Source organism: Epithele typhae (genome assembly GCF_022376455.1).
Source record: "Epithele typhae strain CBS 203.58 chromosome Unknown BXZ73scaffold_69, whole genome shotgun sequence".
Lineage (NCBI taxonomy): Eukaryota > Fungi > Basidiomycota > Agaricomycetes > Polyporales > Epitheliaceae > Epithele > Epithele typhae.
The window spans coordinates 173,624-194,852 of NW_025954260.1; the positions used below are offsets into that span (position 1 = coordinate 173,624).

The following is a 21,229-nucleotide window of genomic DNA, read 5'->3' on the forward strand; positions in this document are numbered from 1 at the left end:
TACCGTGTACGCCCCGCCGGCACGAGGCGCGGGGCGGGCCTGAAGCTCTGTGTCGTCGAAGCTTGAGCGTGCCGAGGTGAAGAGAGCCAGGGGGCAGCCTAAGGAGGACGGTGAGAGGCGGACGGTGGAGCCCGCGCGGGCCATGTGGCCTGGCCGTGCTAAAGAGGACTACTGTCGCGGGCGGACGGGCACACGCAGGCACAGGGCGGATCCCCTGTGCTTCACATCATCGACAGGCCTCAGGCTCGCTCGGTGCTCAGCGCTCGCGCTCGGGGCGTGCCGCGCGCGCACGGACGAGGAGGATGGCACGGACGGTTCGGCGTGCGCGTGCGCGTGTGCGCGTATTATGTTCCGCGCGGCGGTGACATCTTCCTTACGTCGCGAAGCCCCGCGCAGCGCGCCACGCACGGGCACGCACCCCGCGGGCTTCTCAGGCCCCAGCGCACCGCGCTAGCGCGAGAGCGGCAGGAGGGGGGTGTTGACGCAGCGTCAGGACGGGGCGTTCTGGATTCGGGCAAATGCCCTGGGGGGTTGGATTGGGTTGTACAAACAAGCTGTTCACGTTCTTCCTTTTCGGCCGCCCGCCTTTCCGAGGCGGCCTTCTCGCCCTGGCCTTCCGACGCCGTTTCCGACGACGGTCTTGAGCTCCGACTTATCGCGCCCGCGCCCGCGCTAGAACGACGGACGCAGAGGCCAAGCCGACGTCGCTTACCGGCCCATCCACCCCTGAAGAAGCGAAGACGGTGTTCAGCGACGGTGCTCCTCATCAGGAAGGAGAAAGGCGAAGTGAAGGAAGAAGACGATGACGACGAAGCACGAAAATGGCGAGACGGCCACACCGCATGGAGACGCGCGCGAGCTCGGTCCGCCAGGGCGCGCCACTCCAAGTCCCCGCCCCACCGGCGCAGACACGACCCAGGGTCGGGCGCGGCGCAGAAACCGTGGGTGAGAAGAAGGTGCGGGGTGTGCGGACATACGGTGCGAGGTGTCGGGGGACAAGGTTGTTGGGGGAGTAGAAGGGAAGGTAGGCGAACCGGAGGGCCCTCGGACGCGGATACGCGAGAGGGGACGAGATAAGGATGGAGAGAAATGGACAGAAAGGACGCACCCCATCGACGACGAGGATCTCGCCGCACACGTACTGGCTGGCAGCGCTGGCGAGGAAGACGACGGGGCCGGCAAAGTCGCGTGGCTCGCCCCAGCGCCCGGCGGGGATGCGCTCTGAGATCTGGCGGAGGCGCGTGGGGTCTGCGAGCAGCTTCTCGTTCCTGCGAGGGCGAACCGTCGATCGCGAATGTCGCACGACGCGAGCGGGGGCGACGCGCGAGTGTGGGGAAGCGTCGGGTGAGTCGGTGCGGGGCGGGGCAGGTTGGAGGGAGTTGGGAGGGCAGGGAGTGGCGAGGTGAGGAGCGGCAGCGGCAGAGGAGGGGGCAAAGTTTGGTCAGCGTTCGTCCCTCGGTCGCGCGCGATCGAGACATCCTGGTGTGGGAAAACGCAGTCCACGAGAGGAAGGCCCCCCGCCGGAGCATCGAAAGCGCAGCGCACGCGGCAGAGTGGAGTGCTAGAGAACCACCATGCGCGCGGGGTGAGCGACCGAGCGGTATGGGGGAGGGCGTCCGACGGCCGTGCGTATCACACGTGTCGCAGTAAACTAGATGCGATAACAGGAATGATGGAACGACACGGAGCTTGCCCGTCCACACGACGGGGACGGAGAACCACCGCGTCACTTCGCAAACAAGGACGGAGCACGGAGAGCAGTGAACGGCTGGCGTTCTAGGTCCGCGGAGGGCGGTGCAGAAAAGGACGATCGACATCGACATCGCCCGCCGCCCGACAAAAAAGCTGATGGCTAGACCCGGCCTGGTCCGCACGGAGGTGGAGCTCCGCAGAATGCACAGAAATTCCTCAGGAGAGTGAGTCTTCTTGCTGTGACCGCACCTAGAACCCAACTGGGGATGCAGGTGCGGGGGCGCGGTGGGACCTAAAAGCGCTGCGCAGCCCGCGTTTCATGACATACGGCCCCAGCCCGGCAGTTCAAGGCTAAAGGCAACCGCCCATGCGGAGGTGCTGCGAAAAGGGCAAAAGGCAAAATCGAGCGCCGGTGGCGGCCCGCCATATCCGCCGCCACAGAAATACGAGAGGGAGACTCACATGTCGGTGGCAATGTACCCTGGAGCGATGCCGTTGACCTGGACGTTATCCTTGGACCATTCATTGCTGAGGGCCTTGGTCAACTGGCCCAGAGCGCCTTTGGCTGAAGCGTACGCCGGGACGGTGAAACCGCCCTAGACGTCGAGGATGCACATGACAGATACAAACAAAAGGATATAAGGGGGATGGAAGACCGGCGATGAACACAAAAATCATTGTGAGCGGTTGTGAGGTAGCGACGGTGGACAGAATAAGGTACGTACCTGGAAGGTGAGCAGCGAGCAGAAGTTGATGATCTTCCCGCGGCGGAGAGGAACCATATGGTTTCCAGCAGCTTGGGAGAGCAACCAGACCGATTTCAGGTTGACATTGAGAACCTGCCGGCGTCAATGCAGCAACGAACGCAGAAACATGAGGTGCGGGCATAGCGGGGACATGGGCAATGTGAAACAACGGTAAATGAAGGACGCGAGGCGCGAAGGCAAGTGTGGCAAATAGAGGACGCGCGAGGTACACGCCCGGCGAGATAGGAGTTGAAAGATGGGCATCGAGATGAATGCGGCCGCGACACGGATTTAATTCGGATGCGGGCGCGGTCGGCCACACATTGTCCGTAACGGCGAAAGTACGTACGAAGCGAGGGAGTACGGTAGCGACGATCCAGGACAACCGCCATGAAAGTAAAAGGGGTGTGAAGACAGGAGGGCAGGTGACCCAACGCGCGACCGAGAGCGAAGTGCGAGGGCCACGAAGAGTACACGGCGATCCGTGATCGGTGATCGGCGACATATGTGCGCGCACGACCGGGATGGGAACGTCGCGGTATGACGCACATGCCGAGCGCGAGGAAGATGTGCAGGACCGGAAAGGGAAGGTGCGTGGTAGCGCAGCGGCGCGAGGCAAAGACGCGTCGCGGGCGGCGAATGGGTTTGGAAAGAGCGCGAGATCCGAGCGCGTTCGCAGCGAGGAGATGTGTCGAGATAGGAAACGACGAGCATTGAATGGCGATTCGCGCGCAATGGGAGGACCGCAAGAGGGCCGTATGAATACCAGGCCGCCGTTGAGAGCCGCCCAGGGCGCGCGCAATTAGTGTCGGGAGCGAAAGATAAGACGAGGGCGAACGCAGACGGCGCGTAGGCGCAGAGGACGTGTGCAGGTGACGTACCGAACGAGGTTCACATGAACGCGTATGTTCCCAGCGAGGTGAGGTAGAAGGACACGTGAAGTGGCAATCACCATGGACAGCGGGTTCGCAGGAGCGGCGGGCGCAGGGGGGGAGAAGAGAGTAGCCGATAGGCCGGGGTGTACCAGAGTGTCGGGCAGAGAGGGGCGCAGATGTGGAGACGAGGGCGGGTGATGCGCGGTGTCGGAATAGGAAGGGGGAGGAATCGTGGAAAAACAGAAGTCAGCGCAGGGCGGGGGAAAAGGTGAGAAAAGGCGGGGGACGCTTGTGCGGGAAAGGCAGGCGGGGGAAAGGGACGAGACACGCACGTCGTCCCAGTCGGATTCAGAGAATTGGACGGCCGGGGATCTCCGCTGGATGCCCGCGCAGTTGACGAGGATGTGGATTTGGCCGCCCATGGCGTCGAGGGCAGCCTGGAAGACGCGCTTGACGCCTTCGAGGTCGGAGAGGTCGCACTCGACGGTCTTGACGGTGCGGCCGGTGGCGGCGATGGTGTCGACCGCGGCGCACTGGGTCGTTCCAGGGCGGACGACGAGGCAGATGTCGGCGCCAGCCTCGGCAAGGGCAATAGCACACGCGGCACCAATGCCTGGATAGGCGCATACAGGGAGGGTAGGACATGAGGCGTGCGCAGGCGGCAGAAGGAGGAGATGGGGACGCACCACGCGTGGCGCCGGTTATGAGTGCGGTTTGGCCGGCGAGGGAGAAGAGGCTGGGGGCGGCGACTGCGGGCGTAGGGTCCATGGCGAGAGCTGGGGCGGCGAGGACGGTGCCGGTGCTGGCTGTGGCCGGGCGCACATGGCGGGGAGGACTTTATGGTGCTTGGAGGGAGGAGGAGGAGGAGAACACCCCGATCGGGCAGGTGCGCTGGCCCCGGCTGTTTCCCCAGATCGGAGGCCGGGACGGTGGGCCGGGGACGAAACGAGGAGGTAAATTGCGGGTCCGGGGGGAAACGGAGCGTGCGGCGGACGGGCGGGCGGGCGCGGGGACGCAGCTGGGGGCTTCACCGGGGCGGAGGAGCGAGAGGGGGCAGAGGCGATAAGCTGCGAGGTGGTGAGTGCAGCGGGGGAAAGGGAGGGACTGGCGGGAAAGGGCAGGCAGGCAGGGTCCTGCTTAGTCAGCGGGGGATCAGCCGCTCCCCGCGTGCGGGCGGTCGGACCGGGGAGGAGGGAGAGGGCCACGGTCGAGTTGAGAACGCGGCGCTCACGAGACACTCTCCTCCTTCGCTATAAAGCTCCCCGCCCGTCGCTCCCAGCTTTTCCGTAAGCCGCCCTCCACCGCCCGCCTCCCCCGCCACACCGACATGTCTCCCTCTGCTCTCCCCACCCACCACGCAGCCGTCCTCCGTGGCGCCAAGGATCTCGTCTACGAGGAGCGCACCCTCTGGCCCCCACAACAGGGTCAGGCTCAAGTTGCCGTAATGGCCACCGGTCTTTGCGGCAGCGATTGTGAGCATCCCGCCCCCTTCTATCCGCTACTTCCCCCCTCACTCATTTCTTTCCCCCCATCCAGTGCACTACTACGCCCATGGCCGCAACGGCGACTTCGTCGTCCAGTCGCCCCTCGTCCTCGGTCATGAAGCCGCCGGTATCATCACCGCCGTTGGCCCCGGTGTCAAGAACCTCGTCATCGGCCAGCGCGTCGCCATCGAGGCCGGTATCATGTGCAACAACTGCTCATACTGCTCAAAGGGGCGCTACAACCTCTGCAAGAACATGCGCTTCTGCAGCTCGGCCAAGACCTTCCCCCACAACGACGGTACCCTCCAGGAGCGAATGAACCACCCCGCACACGTCCTTCACCCGTAAGTCATCCGCTGATCATCTTCCCTCCCACCCCCACAATCTCTCCCAACTTTTTCGCCCTATCACCCCTCTCGCCCCGCCCCGCCACGTGCCTGAACGTATCGCTCATCTCGGCCTCTCCCGCAGACTACCGGACAGCTGCTCCTTCGAGCAGGCCGCTCTCGCCGAGCCGCTCTCCGTCCTCCTCCACGCCGGCCGCCGCGCCGAGCTCACCCCCTCATCAAACTCGACCGTCCTCGTCTTCGGCGTCGGGTCGATCGGCCTCCTCGCCTGCGCGCTCGCCAAGTCGTACGGCGCGACCCGCGTCTGCGCGATCGACATCAACCAGACCCGCCTCAACTTCGCGCTCGAGCACGGTTTCGCGCAGCAGGTCCACTGCCTGCCGATGGGCGACAAGGCCAAGACGCCCGATGACGCGCTCCGGCGCGCCAAGGAGAACATCACCGACGCCCTCGCCGAGTTCAACATGCCCGACGGGTTCGACATCGTGTTCGAGTGCACCGGCGCAGAGCCGTGCATCCAGATGTCCATTCACGCCGCCGTCACCGGCGGCAAGGTCATGCTCGTCGGCATGGGCACGCGCAACATCACCCTCCCGCTCTCCGCCGCCGCGCTGCGCGAGGTCGACATCCACGGCTCCTTCCGCTACGCGCACACGTACCCGACCGCGCTCGCGCTCCTCGCCGAGGGCAAGCTGCCGAACGTCGAGAAGCTGATCTCGCACCGCTTCGGGCTCGAGGACACCGCGAAGGCGTTCGAGCTCCTCATGAAGGGCAAGGACGACGACGGCAACATGGTCCTCAAGGTCATGGTCGGCTCCTCCGAGTCGCTATGATCGTGATGCCCCGCCATAGACCTCCTCGCCGCGGACCGCGCCCTCCCTCCTCTCTTCGCCGGGTCTCCTTACCGTCACGCGCTTCCCAGTGCTTCCGTTCTCGGTGCCCCCTGCTCCTCCCGCGCATGCACGCCTCTCCTGCTCGCGCCCGCCCTGCGCTCCCATGCCCGCTACGAATCCCACCCGTGTACTAAGTATCCGTCCGTTCAACTGTATCTTTACCCCCGTTCGCGCACCTTACGCCTAGAGCCGCCCTACGGCGCTCGCTCCTCTATTGCCAGACACCCCCTCCCCTCCCCCTCCCCGCCCCGCCCCGCCTTCGCGCGCGCTCGCGCTCTGTCTAGCATGTCTTCGCCCGCCCCCTCCACACCCTCCCCGCCCCCCCACACCTATCTCCTCACCTTCGCGCTCCTGCCCCCTCGCTGTCTGTTTACATCGTATCTATCCCGCATCCGCATAGTAGCTACCACCTCCAATATACCGCCGACCGCTCTGGAAACCCCCGCTTCGTGCGCGTGTGACCCTAACGAACTTAAGAACTGCCCCTAAGCCCGAGATCATCACGAGTAGGCGGGCGGGCAGGCAGGCGACCTGAAGCAGGTCTTCCTCGCGCGCGCGCGCGCCGCTTCATCGCGATGCTTCAGGCTCTCAAGATCTAGCCTTTTGGCGTCGCGGTCGCGACAACAGGACGCGTCTGCTCTAACGTACGCGTGCATTTTTCTTCCGGTTTCTCAGAACACGCGCACTTGGCGAGAGCTCCCGGCTGCTGCGAATATTTTCCGCGCACGTACGAAGCAATTAATTAAGCACGCAGCACCCACAGGCGCATATGTACGTACGTACCTGCATCAGGCCTCAGTCTCACTGTTCACAGCTTGCTGATGCGCGTGCCCCGCGTCGCCGCCGGGCGCGCCGTGATCAGGGCTACCCCATGGCACAGGAACTACTTAGTGCACTTGCCGGCGGCCGCGCGCGCGCGACCCTGGCGTATTGTACAGAAATTGTACAGTCGTTCCGGTCTGTGCCCTCACGTGGGGCGAGAATTGCGACTTGGACAATCGAGATTCGATTCTACAAACGTCCGAGACTCCGAGGTGACTGAAGCGCGTAGGGATGTCCCGCGTGCACGCACTGAGCCGGGCTTCCGTCTCCTAGCTTGTAGCTGCAATTATTTGATCTGCTCAACACGTACTTATGTCCATTGTAAGTACTTAGTCCGACGTCTGACTCGAAAGTCCAAACATACAGCAACGGCGGCGACCACGTCAGCCTGGCCGTTCCAACCTCTAGATCTGATCCACGCGCCTTGCGTCATGCAGTGTGCACAGACCACCCCGCGCGACGCGCCCTGCAGACTCCCGAGCCTCAATCTTCCTCGTCTCCCGGTGTCTCCGCCTCTAGCGTATCCGAGCTGACAGAAACTCTCGGTGATTCGCGCGCAGCCGGAACCTCCGGAGCGCTCTCTGACGTACTCGTATCGGAGACGGAGGGCAGAGTCGGAGCCTCGGAGACGTGAGCGCGCCGCTCCAGCCGAGAACGTCTTCTACATACGTACCGCGACCGCTGTCGGCTTCGAGCCTCGCGGCGCACGCACGCGTCGACATCACCGCATCAAGAACGAGCAGCCCGCGGCTACCTGCGCGTCCTCCGGAATGCGCGACCGGTGACGCGAAGAGGGGAGTTTGCGTTTTTGTAAGCGCGTGTCACGAATTGCGTACTCGCCTCGTCCTCCTCCTCCCCGTCCTCCTCCGAACGCGACGCACGGCAGCGACGCACCGAGCCACGGCGACCCAACCCGCTCCGCACGCCCCGCCCGCCTTCTCGCGGGCTGCCTTCGCGCACGTCCATCGCGCGACAACCGCGACGCGCGAGTACGTAGCGTCCTGCCTTCCCCCTCCCGCGCCGCGCTATCGTCGCCCGCACCCCGGGCCTTCGCACGCACGCGGGCGCAGTCCGTCCCGAGTCCCGCGCGCGGCGAGCGATAGACGAAGAGGCGCGGCCCTGCCCTGCCCTGCCCTCGCCATCGCTCTCTCTGTAGGTCTGAGATCTGAGCAGTCCCGCACCGGAGTTCCGCACGACGGGTTGCAGGGGATGAGATGGGCCCCCTGGTTCGCGCCCTTCGCCAGACGCGTCCCCGCCCAGCCCCCGGGTCCGAGCCCTCGAGCTTGAGTCAAGCCTGCGACGGGCGAGCTCGAGAGTCTCGACAAGGCCGTGCGCAGACTCGGAAAACTTACCGCCCGGCGCTCCACTGGTGCCGGTCTGCGTCGTTCCCACGGGCCACGCGGCACGCGGCACGGGCCCGGCCCTGGGCTCCCGCGGCGCGCGCCGCCGGGACCGAGCCTCCTCCGCGGCGCGAGCGCATGTACGGGACTTGCTCGCGGTACCTGCGGTCGTCGTCGTTTGCACGCCTCTGGGTGCTCCTGGATGCACCAACGCGTCGCAGAACATCGGCCTGCAGGGGCTGCAGGCTGGACCCGTCTTCGTCCGCATTTCCACCACATTCACCTCCACCGTTCGTTGAACGTTCATGCCCGAAGACGGCCTCGCGCTCGAGATGATCGAGTCGCACAGGGGATGTCCACCTCGGGGCGCCCGACGCGGCACACTTACAGGCACGGACGCGGTGCGCGCGGTGGGGCTCCTGTGGGTCCCCGCGGCGTCGCGAACTTTGAAGGCTGCGCACGAGCGGGACTCGCACCGGAGGCCTGAAGCGCTATCGAGCGTGCTGTCTCCCGGCATGTACGCCTTCGTCGCCTCACAGCCGAGTGAAACCGCCAGGCACAGCTGGGCGCGGCTCGCATCGCCGACGACGGCTTCGCGGTGGGGCGGAAGCGGGCTCGGGGAGCACGGCAGGAGGGGTAGGAGGCTCGAGAGGCGGAAGGCGCGCAGGCGGCAGCGCGATGGGGCGAGGGGACGATGACGATCTCGGTCGGGAGATTCGCTGTGTTCGTCGGCGTGGGCCGGTCGTTCCGAGGTGCGCCCGGGGGCGCGCAACGGCACTCAATGACAACCAACGGCATGGGTTTCGTATCGCGAGCGCGGGCTTGAGAGGCGGCGGGTCGAAAGCGAGCGTCCGTGTCGCTTCGTTCGGCACAAAGAGCTCCACCGTCCGCCGTTCGACGTGGAGACGGAGAACGGTCTGTGTCCCCGGCGCGGCTGCGAACACGGACGGACGGCGCGCACAAGCCACTGGGTAAGCCGTGCGGGCGCACGTCCCGGGCGCGCTTCGCCGGGACGGAAAACGATCGAGAGATAGCACGGCGGGCTCGCGATACAGGCTAGGTTCAGGTGTGGTGCGCGCCCTCCGCACCCTCGTACCACCACAGCCGCGATTCGCTCGAAGGCGCGCTCTGCTTCCCGCTATGAGCACCCGCGGACACAGCCCCGCCCAATCCAGGTAGATCCCACCTCTCCGTCCGCCCTCCCGCGCCCGACTCCGAGCTCGCCGTAGGGCCGCCTGGGGAACCCCGCGGCACTGGAAGGCCTTCCATAAGAATTTAGCGACGCTCGGTGTCGCTAAACTTTATTGCGAGTTCAGAGTCCGCCCTGCCATTCATAAGCGCCCCATCCATAAGCCCAGTTGTGCACGTCGCCGGTCGCAGCGTCGCTAAGTTCCTGGCAGGCCTGTGAGATCCAATCGCTGAGACGCCCGTCCGGCCCGACCCGCGTCGAGCACATCTCGCCCACGATGAGCACTCCATGCCCGTGTTGAGCATGCCGTCGCCGTGTCCGCGCCCATCTCTTGCACACATCCATGCCAGTAAATGTAAAGCAATCTAATTTCTCGCTACTTGATGCAAACACTCGTGAGCAACCCCGTGGGGGGAAAATAAAATATATCGTGATCTAACTACACTATGAGCTCCTACGGCAAGCGTCCGCCGACACGGGCGATGCGGGTGACGCGGGAGATGCGAGCGACACAGACAGGGCTATGCAAGAGGGAGACGTGGTGACGCACGTGATGCAAACGATGTGGTCGTTGGTGACACAGACGCGGACGACGTGGGCGGCGCGGATGCGGGTGAGGAGGCGACGCCCACTCCTCACTCGTGGTCGTGGTCGTCATCGTCATCATCGAGTGCCGATCAGGGTCCACGACGAGCAGTGCGCTGAGCACGCCCGACCCTCGGCTCGGCCTCCGGAACGTCGATGGCGGTACGGCGGGCATGGGGATCACCGGAAGGGAGAGCGAAAGCCGCGTGAGGTCTTCAATCATCGGCGCCTGGAACGGGGGCGGGAACTGCTGTAGTTCTGACACGGGGAGCCAGAAGAGGTATGACAGCGGGAGGGTCGACATCGCGTCGTCGCAGCCCGTGTACACCGAGTCGGTGAGGGGACGCCGCGGGCGTCGGGCGCGCGCCGTACTGGCATGGGCATGCTGTTCCGAGTTCTTCGTCGACCGCGGCCACGCCGTCTTTGAGGCTGTCGCCCTCGTCGCCGAACTTGTGGAGCGGCGCCTTCCCGCGCGTCGGACTCGGGGATCCGTGCGCATCTGCGCTGCCGTCTCAGTCGAGCCCACAGCTAGACAAGTTCAGGCGGGAGCGCGTGAGCACCTGCGGCGGGATTCGCGGCGGGCGCGAGTTCGAGTCCAACGCGGGAGGCGCGGGAGTTAGGATGGTATGTGGCATGGATGGCTTGTCTCGAGTGGTAGATCTCAAGGCGGTGTTCAGCATCTACATGGTCATGCTGTATGAGGTCACAGTCATCAGCACCAGTAGTTGGGCATCAAGAGAAAGGCAACATACCAGGGAGAGGCAGGCAGCGTGTGTTGAGGTAAGTAGCGGAGGAGGGAGAGGCGCGAAAGCAACGTAAGAGGCGCGCACGAGGCAGCGGAGCTCAAAAAGGTTGCCTTTTTGGGCGGGATTGTGCAGCCAGCGCATCTACGGAGGGGGGTATACCCCCTCCGTAGATTCTTGATGTGCAGGGTATCTACGGTGACCCTCTCGACCGTCGGAGTTCAAAAATCGACATTTTTTGACAGGAGCGCCCAGGAAAGCTAAGGTTTAGCGACACCCAGCGTCGCTAAATTCTTATGGAAGGCCTTCCACTCTCAAATGCAGGACCTCTGAACTCTCGCCGCGCGGGCGCGGGCGCGGGGGCACCCGCTCGGTCAAGGTTCAAGCCACGTTAAAGTCGGCTCACTGGCCGCGTCGGGGACACGACCCGCAGGCTCCGCCCGCCTCGACACGTCGACGCGTCGGGCCCGCGCGCGTCCGAGGCGTACGTGCGGGTGCTCGGCCAGCGTCCGGGTCGACCTTGCTGCGCCCGCGCCCGCATACGGGCGTGCGCGGACATGCAGTGCGGTGGAGTCGCTGGATGCTTCCCTCTGCTTCGCGATCGTCACGTCGGGACGGACGCCCCAGCCCCGAGACCAGTTTGTCGGTGCGGCTTTCCGTCCCGCGTTCTCGTCTGGCAACCCTGGCGGGGGCGGGGCGCGGGTGGGGAGGACGCCCAGGACAGGCCTGGGGCCCTCCGCGAGGCGCGGAAATAGACTCGGGGTCGGTGCGCGATAGCGGACGCGCCGCGCTTTCCTTGGGGCTGAGGCGGTGGGAGGATCCTGGCCGTAGCGAGCTACGATCGCGACCACGGTCGCACGCCCCGCGCGGAGGCGAGTCTGCTTGAACCGTGGCGGCGCGCCCGGGCGCGAGGGCAGGGTGCGCGTCTGGACGCGCAGGGTTCTAGCCCGTGAGCGGTATTGGGTGCCTGTGAAGGTGTGCAGTCGATGAAGGAGCCGCGGCCACGGCAGCCGTGATAGCGTCCAGCTGCACGGGTCGTAAGACGTGTACGGGCTTTCAGCGAGGTGCCAGTCGACATACGAGACGCTCACCTCCTGCCACCGTACCCGCATCCCGATCCTAGGAAACCAAACTTCCAGCAAACGGTGTTCTCACAAACATGATGACCGACCCCGGAGGCCGAGGTCCACAGTGACGAAATGCGAACGCGCGTCTATCCCTTCTGATCGCTCGTCTCTCCCCTCTCCCGCTGCAGTACAGTACGTACCCCACATGGGAGTAGCAGGCTCCCACCCCCGCGACGCCCGCGCCCACCTCAGCGAGCGTTCAGAGCGGTCGAGAAGCACCACACGTGGTGGGACAGAAGCTGAAGATCCGGCACGCCTCCCCCCTCGCGCCAGCGGTCACGGCGCGCACTCACAAGCGCGTATGGAGCCCATGACGGACATAACGCGCGCAGAGTGGGGCCGCTCGCTCGCAGCCGCGCCGGGCGTTGAGTAGCGAGTGGAGCGGGAACGCCGGAGGGCAGTACTTGGAGGCCAGGCTCGCGCCGCGTCCCAGCCGAAACTGCTGAGAGTCGAACGTCTGAACTCTCGCGCGCCGAAGCGGCCCCGGCGCCCGGGGACGCGGGGGACGCGCAGCGTGAGCCTCGAGGCAGGCACTGGCGTACGCGAGCCACCCGCGCGCGCGCGCGCATGAACGAGAGATAAAGCAGAAGCAGGCTCGCCCCGCCGCGAGGGCCCGCTAACGTTAACGCTAATTCATTATGGGCCCCGCCACCGCGCCGGAGCTCCGCACCCCGCGCGGCGGCGCGCTCTGCTCTGATGATCGAACGCGTAGAGGGCGTGAAGACGGCCGTAGTCGTGGTCGTGGTCGTGGTCGTGGCGGCGACGGGGCGATGTCCGTGTCCAACCGTTCATGTCCGTGCGCGGGTGGCGAGGCGGGTCGTCCGGGTGCCTGTTGGACGAGTGGACGTACAGGTGGTCGGTGCTGGGGTCCGATGCGCGTCGGATGGAGGGGAGATGCGTTTGGCAGCGCGGTCCCCGTGGGGGGGAGGCGGCCGCGGGAACGAGTGGCCGCGTGCCGGATGGGTGTCATTCGACGCGCCCTCGGCTCGCGCGATGGACTTTGGAAGGCTAGAAGGCGCGAGTCAGCAGACCGGCGTGGTAGACTGCTATTCACAATCTCGGGATGTTTCGGCTTGGGGGTGCGAAAGCGAGCCTTCGTCCAGACGCATTTTGGGCGCAGATTGTCAGCCAGCGCCGCAACAGTAAGCAGATGATATGGCTTACCGAGGTCAGAGAGCACCTGGGGAGACCGGCACGGGTAGCGCCAAGTTCGCGTGTGGTCGGGAGCGGGCTGTCGTGATGACAGTACTTCTGGCCTCGCCGTTTGGCGGCGGTCTGCGAGGCGAGATCGACAGCGAATGCATTCGCCGGACCGGACAGTCGATCACGAACGCGCGCGAACGCTCTGCGAGACGGCAGGCGACATGGGTCGTCGGCCCTGGCGGAGTTTCGAGTTGCGTGATCCATGCTGGACGCGGGCTGCCGCCATCCGGACAAGCCCCGAGGTGAGGAGGTTTTGCCCAAACATGGACTCGATCACGAGCCTGCACGATCACTGGCACATGCAGCGCGGGGAAACGTTCACCACACGTTCTAGCACCCGGGCCTTGCAGACTGAAGTGTTGAATACACGAGTGACGTATCGGTATTACGGGGAGACGCACCGCTGTTGTCCGCGTCGGCGCGGAAATCGCGGGACGCGTGGGGCGTGCCCGAAGCCGTAGCCAGCCTTCCGGTTGGGGTTCCGTCGGGGATTGGGATCGTTGGAACGTCTATCGACCGTGTTTGAACGTTGAACCTTCGTGGAGTGTTCAACGACGCGATGAACTCAGCAAATCGTGATTGTACGATGACGTCTGAACAGCGCGGTCCGGAAGACGGTGGTAGTGAGATTATAGCATGTGGGAGAAAGACGACATTCCCGGGCTACCTTAGAGGGCACGACGATGCGGATACTTGCCCGCAAAGCCCCGTACGATAAGAAGGCGCCCGGTTTCTGGACGCCGGGGCACACGGTCAGTCAAGTCGCCGTCGCTGAAAGCAGACACTCGCCTTCTCAGCTTCTGCGGCAGCAGTAGGACCGGGTAGGGAACTCGGTGGGATTAGGGTTTACGGCCGGGACGTTGCGGGTAACGGGATGTCGAAGGTCCCAACGTCCCTGGAAACCGGAGCTCGGAGCGGGAAGTGTTCAGAACATCGGACCGACACTGCGAGTCGTGCCTTTAGAAGCACAAGGCGCTGTAGGAGTTTAGGTGTAGTGTAGACGGCAGGATGGCGCGGGTGAGGGGACGAATGTAGAAGGCCAGTCGTTAGGACCACACGCGAAAAGAGTATGAGGCTGCGCACGCATGGGAGAAGTACTCCATTTTCCCGAACGGCAAAAAACTGAAAAGTCGCTGTACATATGAGTGAAGGTCTGTGAAGGTCAAATGCGAGAGAGCCATATACCTGCGTGTTCACCAGACACCCTTGTCTTTGCTGCGCCAAGGAAGTATTTCCATGTGCCTCATCGTGACACGCTAGAGTTGCACAGTCTTCAAAAGGGGCATGAATTGAACGACGACATGGCCTTGGAAAGAGACCATAATCATCGCAGGCGGGAACAGTTGGATGGTGGTAAGAGATTAGAGTCAAGCTGAACTGATAGACGCCTGCGTGTCGTGTGCACGTCCACGTGGCTTACATTGTATGAGCCCTTCAAAGGGCCGTCCGTGAAATCACGACGGCGGAAAGTACAGAGTTATCAGATGGGGTGGTACATGCGAACTGATCTTCTCTCAAATGGTTACATCGGCAATATTTCGACTCGGGCCCCAAATGCTTCAAGCAACATCCAGTCCCGGCTTTCAGCTCCTCAGTATGAGCTCGGATGTTTCAACAGGGTCTGTTAAAACGTGAGCCGCTGGATTATATTTAACGTGAAAAGGAAACCTACCCCTCCGTCAATCAAGACGGTCTCCCCATCGACGAACCAGTTCGCGACCAGGAAGAGCACAAGCGCGCCCATGTCCTTCGTCGTCCCGTACGCGACCGGCCCATGGTCCCCACGCATCGTCACGGGCACGTCGAAGTCGTGCGCCTTGTCGGGCGGGAAGTAAGACGCCCCCGTCGCGTCCGTCGCGTCCGGGCCTGCGGTCATCCGGGTCGCGAACATGCCGGGCGCGATGCCGTTGACGCGGATGCCGAGCGGAAGGAGCTGGTGTGCGAGCGAGGACGTCGCGTGTCCGATCGCGGACTTGGACATGAGGTAGGGGAACGAGAAGCCTCCCGTGGCAGGGTCCTATCGAACATGAGGAAGTCGTTTAGAGGGTCTGGAAGACGGTGACGCGCACCTTAGTCCAGCCGTTCATGCTTGAAGTCATCACGATCTGAGGCGCGAATCGGCCTCCGAGAGGGCTGCCCTTCCACTTCTCGAGCAGTGGCAGGAACGCGAAAGTCATCCAGTACGGCCCGATGGCGTTCGTCTGCAGGTTGTAGTCGAACGCATCTTCTGTCACGGTGTCAAAGACTTTGTTGCGGTATTCTACCGCGCTTGCGATAGGAGGCATTGGGCAAGTGGCAGAGTGAACCCTAGGAGTGACAGTTAGCAGCTTCGACACCGAGTTATATGGAAAGACCATACATACCCGGCATTGTTGAAGAGCACTGTTACATGCTGTTCTTTTTTCGCGACCTCTCCCGCAAGGCGAACGGCTTCGGACTGAACGAACGGCGTGAGGACTCTGTTGTGGTGGCAATCAAGAGTTTCGGACCAACCTTCTGCCTGATGTCGCCTTCGATCCCGTACATCCGGCCTGGTTTGTTTAGTCTCTCGCATTGATCGTTGTAGATGTTGCAGATCCTAAGATGCGAATAGCACTGAAAAGACATCGAGATGTCTCCCCATACTCGTACTTACTTGTCAAGATCCTCCTGACCCGGTCCGATAATGTACACCGTAGCACCATTTGCAACAAGCGTAGAGCTCATCATGAGCCCAATCCCCTGTTCGGTACGCCTCTCAGTACCATATTTCGCACAGATGAGAAATCTGGATGCGCACCGTGCCTCCCCCTGTGACCACCGCTACCACCCCTGTGAGATCGAAGAGATTGCTCGCGGTGAGCTCTGTCAGTACCGTATCTGCCATGTGTGGACGCCTTTAGGTGTGAGAGCGAACGCCTGCTTCCAGGCAGGGGTACTTATAAGCTACTTGGATGACGTAACTTGCGCTCACATGATTGAACTGGATGGGAGGAGCACTGTTACAGAATGCTTGGCCGCGTGAGACTACAGACGGGATCGCGGAGTCGCGCCCTTCCGTTCCGTATATAGTATACATGGTGCGAGTGTACATGATGCGACTTGGCTGGTGCCCGACGAGATCAAGGTTAGCAGTGGACATCACCCAGAGGCATAGATATCTGGTTACTCACAGCTAGTTATACACGGCCATGGAAGACATCTTGACCTAGATGGAAGTGGCGTGAGTGGGCGAGAGCCACCACAGAATATTTCCAGACGACTATATGTTATGCTTATGTAAGTACGAGTCGTGTCTCCACCATCACGGAACCCAGGCGAACACAAGAAGTAGGGTTGGTTTACACCCGGATTTCTTGTAAGTGTGTCTGAAACAGAACGAATTAACATCAGCGTCGGCATCGAACCACAAGGCCAGAAAGAGCACGCTGGTGGCACCGTCTCCAATCCCGAAAACAACCACCGACAACACACACTATAGACCGAGATGTAAAAAGATCGTGACATTAGTGCTCGTGGGGACGATGGCTAGGGGCTACAGGGGTGGAGGAGGAGTGAACCAGAGAAACATCCGAAAACATCATATCCGTACTCCGCACCAAGGAAGCAGGGTTCGTCAAATGCACTGGGGCAGGACTTCTCCAGCTCCAATGTTGAGATGCACCCTCGACCGCGGGGCGTTACGCCGGCGCAGCGCCTACCAGAACTTGCCAAACACGCTTGCCCGCCCGGGATTTCCGAGGAGCATCCCCACCCCTTCTTGAATGGCGACGCTCACAGGACGCATCGGGGCCGAGTCGAAGACGTGGGGACATGGCTGGGGCAGGGGTGGTGGGCCCGGCCGAGGTTGTTCGAGCTCCCGTTCGTAGATCGAGGGTTGCCGCGGGCCTTTGCCGAGCTCGGTGTACTGTGGCTCGTCGAACGCTTTCCGTGCTGTGCGAAGGCGCGCAAGGATCTGCCATGATGTTGGCATGCGGTGGATTGAAAATAGGGTGGTGGGGCCGCACCTGCTCATACAAAGCGATCTCCCCGTCAAGGTGCTCTTTAGTCAGCTCTTGGAAGTCTTCCAGCTTCTGGGTGTGATAAGTATCCATCTCGGCCATGGTGGTGTTTAGCACAGTCTCGCAACGAGCTGCCATCTCTTCGTCTTCCTGTTAAAGCGAGTTAGCGTACCACATCACGAGTCGACATGAGTGGAAGACGCACTCGTCCTTGTTGTATGGAATCATGGTATCTAGATAGCGTTGATCTGTGGGTATCTACGACCGGCTATGCAACAAGGCGTCACGAGATAGTCGAATTGTGGATGGTGGTAGATCAACTCACCGCATACAGCGTGGCCGGGTGCGCGGCGTTCTTGAACGCTTCGTGTGTCATAAGCTGTGTCCTTCGAGCCTGTGATCGCGAACAGGCAGTGCTCAGCAGAGAAAAAGGGTAGGACAAGGACTGGCGCTTACGTGGTCGTCATACAGATCCGCAACAATTTGAAGTGTTTCCGAGGTCTTCTGCATCGCTTTTGTGAGCTTCAGACAGCCTACGCAATGCCGCGGAGGATTATGTCATTGAATGTTTTCGAACCAAGGAAAACCACATACTCTCGCATCCCTCCCTCCAACACCATGCGCCCTCTTCGTTCACATGGCCATGCGACGTGGTATTGTGGTCCGCTCCTTCCTCTTCCTCATCTTCGTCTTCGTTGATTCCGGTTGTTGGCGCTGACGCGAGGGACTTCGCCGTGATCATCGAGAGCACCGAGCATGAGAGCAGCCGCTCCGCCTTCGACATCTCTGTATGTCCGTCGGTACCCGCACATGTATCACAACAACTCAAAGACTCACCTATCCGCGCTTCTCGGACCTGCCCAAAGATGTTACGAAGCCCTTGTACACCCTTTCCAACCGCCTTGGTGTGACTGACGAAACGACTGATGGCTTCCTCGGCCTCGTCCGCATCGATGTTGAAAGCAGGGTGGTATACATTTGCAAAGAAGGTGGGGCCCTTCGTCGGCAAGGAGAGATAGAACGGCAACTGTTTCTTCCACTCCTGCGAACGTGTCTGGTTGGCGGAAATGCGTAGCGGAGGATGGCTCGGCACTTACCAGGTCGCTCTCGCAACTCAAGAAGAACGTCAAAATCTCGGCGTACCTGGCGACCGGATGCCGCGCGACCTTGTTGATGTACCGCTCGAGATCCCCCTCCGGGCTTCAACAAAGTCGTCGTGGAATCGCCCCGCGTACTGTTTCTCCGGAAGTGGCGGCAATGCAATGGCGGGGAGGTGCCTCGAGAGCGCAGTGTGTAGCGCGACGAAATGAGAGAAGCGTCGTTGTACGGTGATGCGCATGGGAGACGGCGGTTCGGCGTATGGGTCGTAGTTCGGATCTGAGTCGTCCGAGGTGGTCCGCGAGTGAGCCATGACGGCGAAGGCGGTAGTGACGGTGTACACGGTATACGCCCCGGAAAGTGTGGAGGCCCGCTTGGACGGGGAGTGGACAAGGACACGGAATGGAGGCACCTTGGTTTTCCATGATGGCCCTGCTTCGACGTAGTGCTGCTCCGCCTCCGCGATCGTGCCCAGCACGCTCTCCCGCCGGTGGTCGTCTTCATCGTAACTGGGGTCGCGAAGCTGGTGTCCTGGATTGGGTTCTTCAGCAGCACCCTTGAGAACGAAGTCCTCCGCTCCGCTGGTGACGAAGCTTGAAAACCTGTTCAGGCTCTTCCCGCCCAGCAAGCTGCGTCTGAAGCTGGGGAACCACTCTCCGGTGGTTTGGGGTATCACTGGACGTATTTCCGTCTCGCGCGGGGCGAACCTCGGGGTGTGATGGAACCACCAGAGGCTTCGCGACGGCTCCTCTGGCGGAAGTGGCCCGGCGGCACCTCGAGTCCCTCGGTGTGCTTGAAGTCCGCCGTGAACTGCGCACATAGTCAGCAAATCGCTCACAGAGGATTAGGTCGCGACGCACGATGTAGTAAGAGCGCGGTATCAGCCCAATCTCGCTACCGCCCTGCACCATATCCCGCGCCCCCTTCGCCAGCCGCGCCAGACTCCACCCTTCCCGACGTCCTCCCGCACGACTTCCAGCTCGTCCCCAGCATCTACCTGGGGAAGCTCGCGGAACTCTGCCTTGCCGTGGAAGGCGTACAGCGCGCGCGCGGGACGCAGCGGCTCGTCGTCGTCGAGGGAGTCGTGGTCCACGCTCTCCGTCGCATCCGCATCGGGTTCCTTTTCCGCCTTTTCCCCCGCGGGTTTGCCTGGGCTCCTGCTCCGCGACCGTTCGGTCAAGCTGGCGCGCGGATCGCCGTCGTTGAGCGAGACGGTCCACGCGGCGGAGGTGTTCACACCTGAGTCGAAGTCGAGATCGCCGGAGCGCGGGAGGGAGGCTGCGTTGGGCACCTGGAGGAGGCCTTTGCCCGGAGACCCAACGAAGTCGACCATGGTGAAGATGAAGGAGGGTGGGTATCGTGTAGAGTGTCGCACTTGTGTCAGGGCAGAGAGACCAGAATGGGGGCACCGGGCAGATCGGTCGAGATATAGGGGCTGCTTAGAGCATGCCCTCACGCGAACTGGCGTGGATGTGGGGGGAACGTTCAACAAGAAGGAGAGTGCATAGGCCAGAGAACAGGCTAGAAGCAGAAGTTTTCCAGAGCCTGCACGCAAGAAGAGGAGACAGAGGCGGGATCAAGGTGGAATAGCCGTCGTCGGCGCCCCGACTGCTGCATTCGACCGGTCCGGCGCCGTCGCTTGCGAAGGGCTCGACCCCATGCATACAGTCATGCTCTACTTACTACATACCCCCGTCGCCATCCACGTCTTTTGCCCTCCTCGTTTCATGTCTACAGTTTCACGGGTCTCCTTCGGTCTCTATGATACACGCATCCAGTCAACTTCGTGCAAACTCGTGCACTCCAGTGCTACGGCCGCTTACTCAAGGTCCGGGAAACCAATGTTACCCCAACCCGTCCAGTAAGGCTTGCATACGCGGAGGTGCTTCTCCTTCTCGATGGCCGTCAGCTCCTTCACATCCTCCTCAGACAAGTCCACAATCTTCATGTTCTCGTCGATGCGGCTCAGAGTCACCGACTTGGGGATGACTGGAAGAACGGACATGCGGTCAACGCGAGCATGCGGAAGAAAGGCGCGAGGCATCGTACCGACGACACCTGGACGGTTCGCTTGAAGTGAAACGAGGATGTTCGACTCCGCAACCCCGTACTGTGCGGCCAGCTTCTGCACGACCGGATCCTCTCGCAGCGGCGCACCATCCGACCCAAGCGGCGAGTACGCAGTGACCACAATCCCATGCTTCCGGCACTCCTCCACGATATCTTCCTGCATGCACGACCTATCCATCCCCGTCGGCCCACTTGCGTATGTAAAGGCGACTGAAGACTCACGGGTGGGCCTCGATCTGGTTCACCGCCGGGACGACGGTCGCGAACTTGAGGAGCTCCCGCAGGTACTGCACCGAAAAGTTCGACACCCCAATCGCCTTCACCTTCCCCTCGTTCGCCTTGAACGCAGCCTCCATGTCGCGCCAGGTGTCGCGCCAGTCGCGCGAGCGGTCCGGGCCGCCGTCCTTCATCGGCGCCGGCCAGTGCATGAGCCAGAGGTCGAGGTACGGGGTGTCGAGCTGGGCGAGCGAGTACTGGAGCGCGGCCGCGACGCGGGTGTGGTCCGGGTTATTCAGCTTCGTGGTGAGGAAGATCTCTTCGCGCGGGACCCCCGAAGCCTTAATGCCGAGCCCGACCTCCTTCTCATTCGCTGTTGGGAGGTCAGCATGGCGTGGCGGGCGAGGCGAGGCTACACGCACCGTATCCAGTCGCAGTGTCGATATGGCGGTACCCCCTCTTGAGCGCGTGCTCCACTGCCCTCTCGACCTCGCCTGGCTTTGACCTCCACGTACCTACACGCGTAGTTAGTACTAGCAATAAGCCATATAGATGTTGTAGGCACTTCACCCAATCCTAGAGTGGGCATCTCAGCCCCCGTGCTCAACTTCACGCTCTTGGATGCGGGCATGCTTGCAATACTCCTCGTGAACACGGATGGGGCGCGAGACGGACGTCTGGTTGCGCGCGTGCCCAGCTGTCTGGTATATATGCATGCGGGGTCGCCAGTGGAGACTAGGTCCGGCCGGTGTACCACATGCAGCAGCAGACCTGCTACCGGTGCGGCCGCTGTGCCACGATGATGGAGAGATACGGATG

General features: G+C 62.5%; 6 protein-coding genes across 6 annotated transcripts; 1 reads left to right on the forward strand and 5 right to left on the reverse strand.

Annotated features, from left to right (window-relative positions):
* Positions 1 to 708: 708 nt before the first annotated feature.
* Positions 709 to 4,081, reverse strand: BXZ73DRAFT_53507 (NAD(P)-binding protein; the record flags this gene model as incomplete). The annotated part of the gene is made up of 6 exons (XM_048021013.1): positions 709 to 726; positions 1,109 to 1,268; positions 2,155 to 2,288; positions 2,418 to 2,531; positions 3,646 to 3,926; positions 4,000 to 4,081. 6 exons carry the CDS (start codon positions 4,079 to 4,081, stop codon positions 709 to 711), a joined length of 789 nt encoding a protein of 262 aa, XP_047873499.1.
* A 559-nt stretch (positions 4,082 to 4,640) lies between these two features.
* Positions 4,641 to 5,977, forward strand: BXZ73DRAFT_53545 (GroES-like protein; the record flags this gene model as incomplete). The annotated part of the gene is made up of 3 exons (XM_048021019.1): positions 4,641 to 4,785; positions 4,850 to 5,141; positions 5,269 to 5,977. 3 exons carry the CDS (start codon positions 4,641 to 4,643, stop codon positions 5,975 to 5,977), a joined length of 1,146 nt encoding a protein of 381 aa, XP_047873500.1.
* A 3,855-nt stretch (positions 5,978 to 9,832) lies between these two features.
* Positions 9,833 to 12,412, reverse strand: BXZ73DRAFT_80956 (uncharacterized protein; the record flags this gene model as incomplete). Its single annotated transcript, XM_048023391.1, has 6 exons — positions 9,833 to 9,909; positions 10,028 to 10,501; positions 10,534 to 10,653; positions 11,123 to 11,835; positions 11,984 to 12,030; positions 12,137 to 12,412. The coding sequence occupies 6 exons, from the start codon at positions 12,410 to 12,412 to the stop codon at positions 9,833 to 9,835; spliced, it is 1,707 nt and encodes a 568-aa protein (XP_047873501.1).
* Positions 12,413 to 14,637: 2,225 nt separating this feature from the next.
* On the reverse strand, positions 14,638 to 15,912 carry BXZ73DRAFT_92430 (NAD-P-binding protein; the record flags this gene model as incomplete). Its single annotated transcript, XM_048026364.1, has 7 exons — positions 14,638 to 14,667; positions 14,719 to 15,063; positions 15,116 to 15,353; positions 15,410 to 15,483; positions 15,540 to 15,624; positions 15,682 to 15,767; positions 15,826 to 15,912. The coding sequence occupies 7 exons, from the start codon at positions 15,910 to 15,912 to the stop codon at positions 14,638 to 14,640; spliced, it is 945 nt and encodes a 314-aa protein (XP_047873502.1).
* An 810-nt stretch (positions 15,913 to 16,722) lies between these two features.
* Positions 16,723 to 19,457, reverse strand: BXZ73DRAFT_92431 (uncharacterized protein; the record flags this gene model as incomplete). Its single annotated transcript, XM_048026365.1, has 12 exons — positions 16,723 to 16,980; positions 17,033 to 17,176; positions 17,232 to 17,294; positions 17,352 to 17,420; positions 17,483 to 17,559; positions 17,621 to 17,812; positions 17,864 to 18,068; positions 18,124 to 18,226; positions 18,262 to 18,799; positions 18,832 to 18,934; positions 18,985 to 19,047; positions 19,068 to 19,457. The coding sequence occupies 12 exons, from the start codon at positions 19,455 to 19,457 to the stop codon at positions 16,723 to 16,725; spliced, it is 2,205 nt and encodes a 734-aa protein (XP_047873503.1).
* Positions 19,458 to 19,943: 486 nt separating this feature from the next.
* BXZ73DRAFT_105686 (Aldo/keto reductase) lies at positions 19,944 to 21,041 on the reverse strand (the record flags this gene model as incomplete). The annotated part of the gene is made up of 5 exons (XM_048016348.1): positions 19,944 to 20,113; positions 20,174 to 20,364; positions 20,417 to 20,783; positions 20,833 to 20,925; positions 20,981 to 21,041. 5 exons carry the CDS (start codon positions 21,039 to 21,041, stop codon positions 19,944 to 19,946), a joined length of 882 nt encoding a protein of 293 aa, XP_047873504.1.
* Between the last annotated feature and the right edge of the window lie 188 nt (positions 21,042 to 21,229).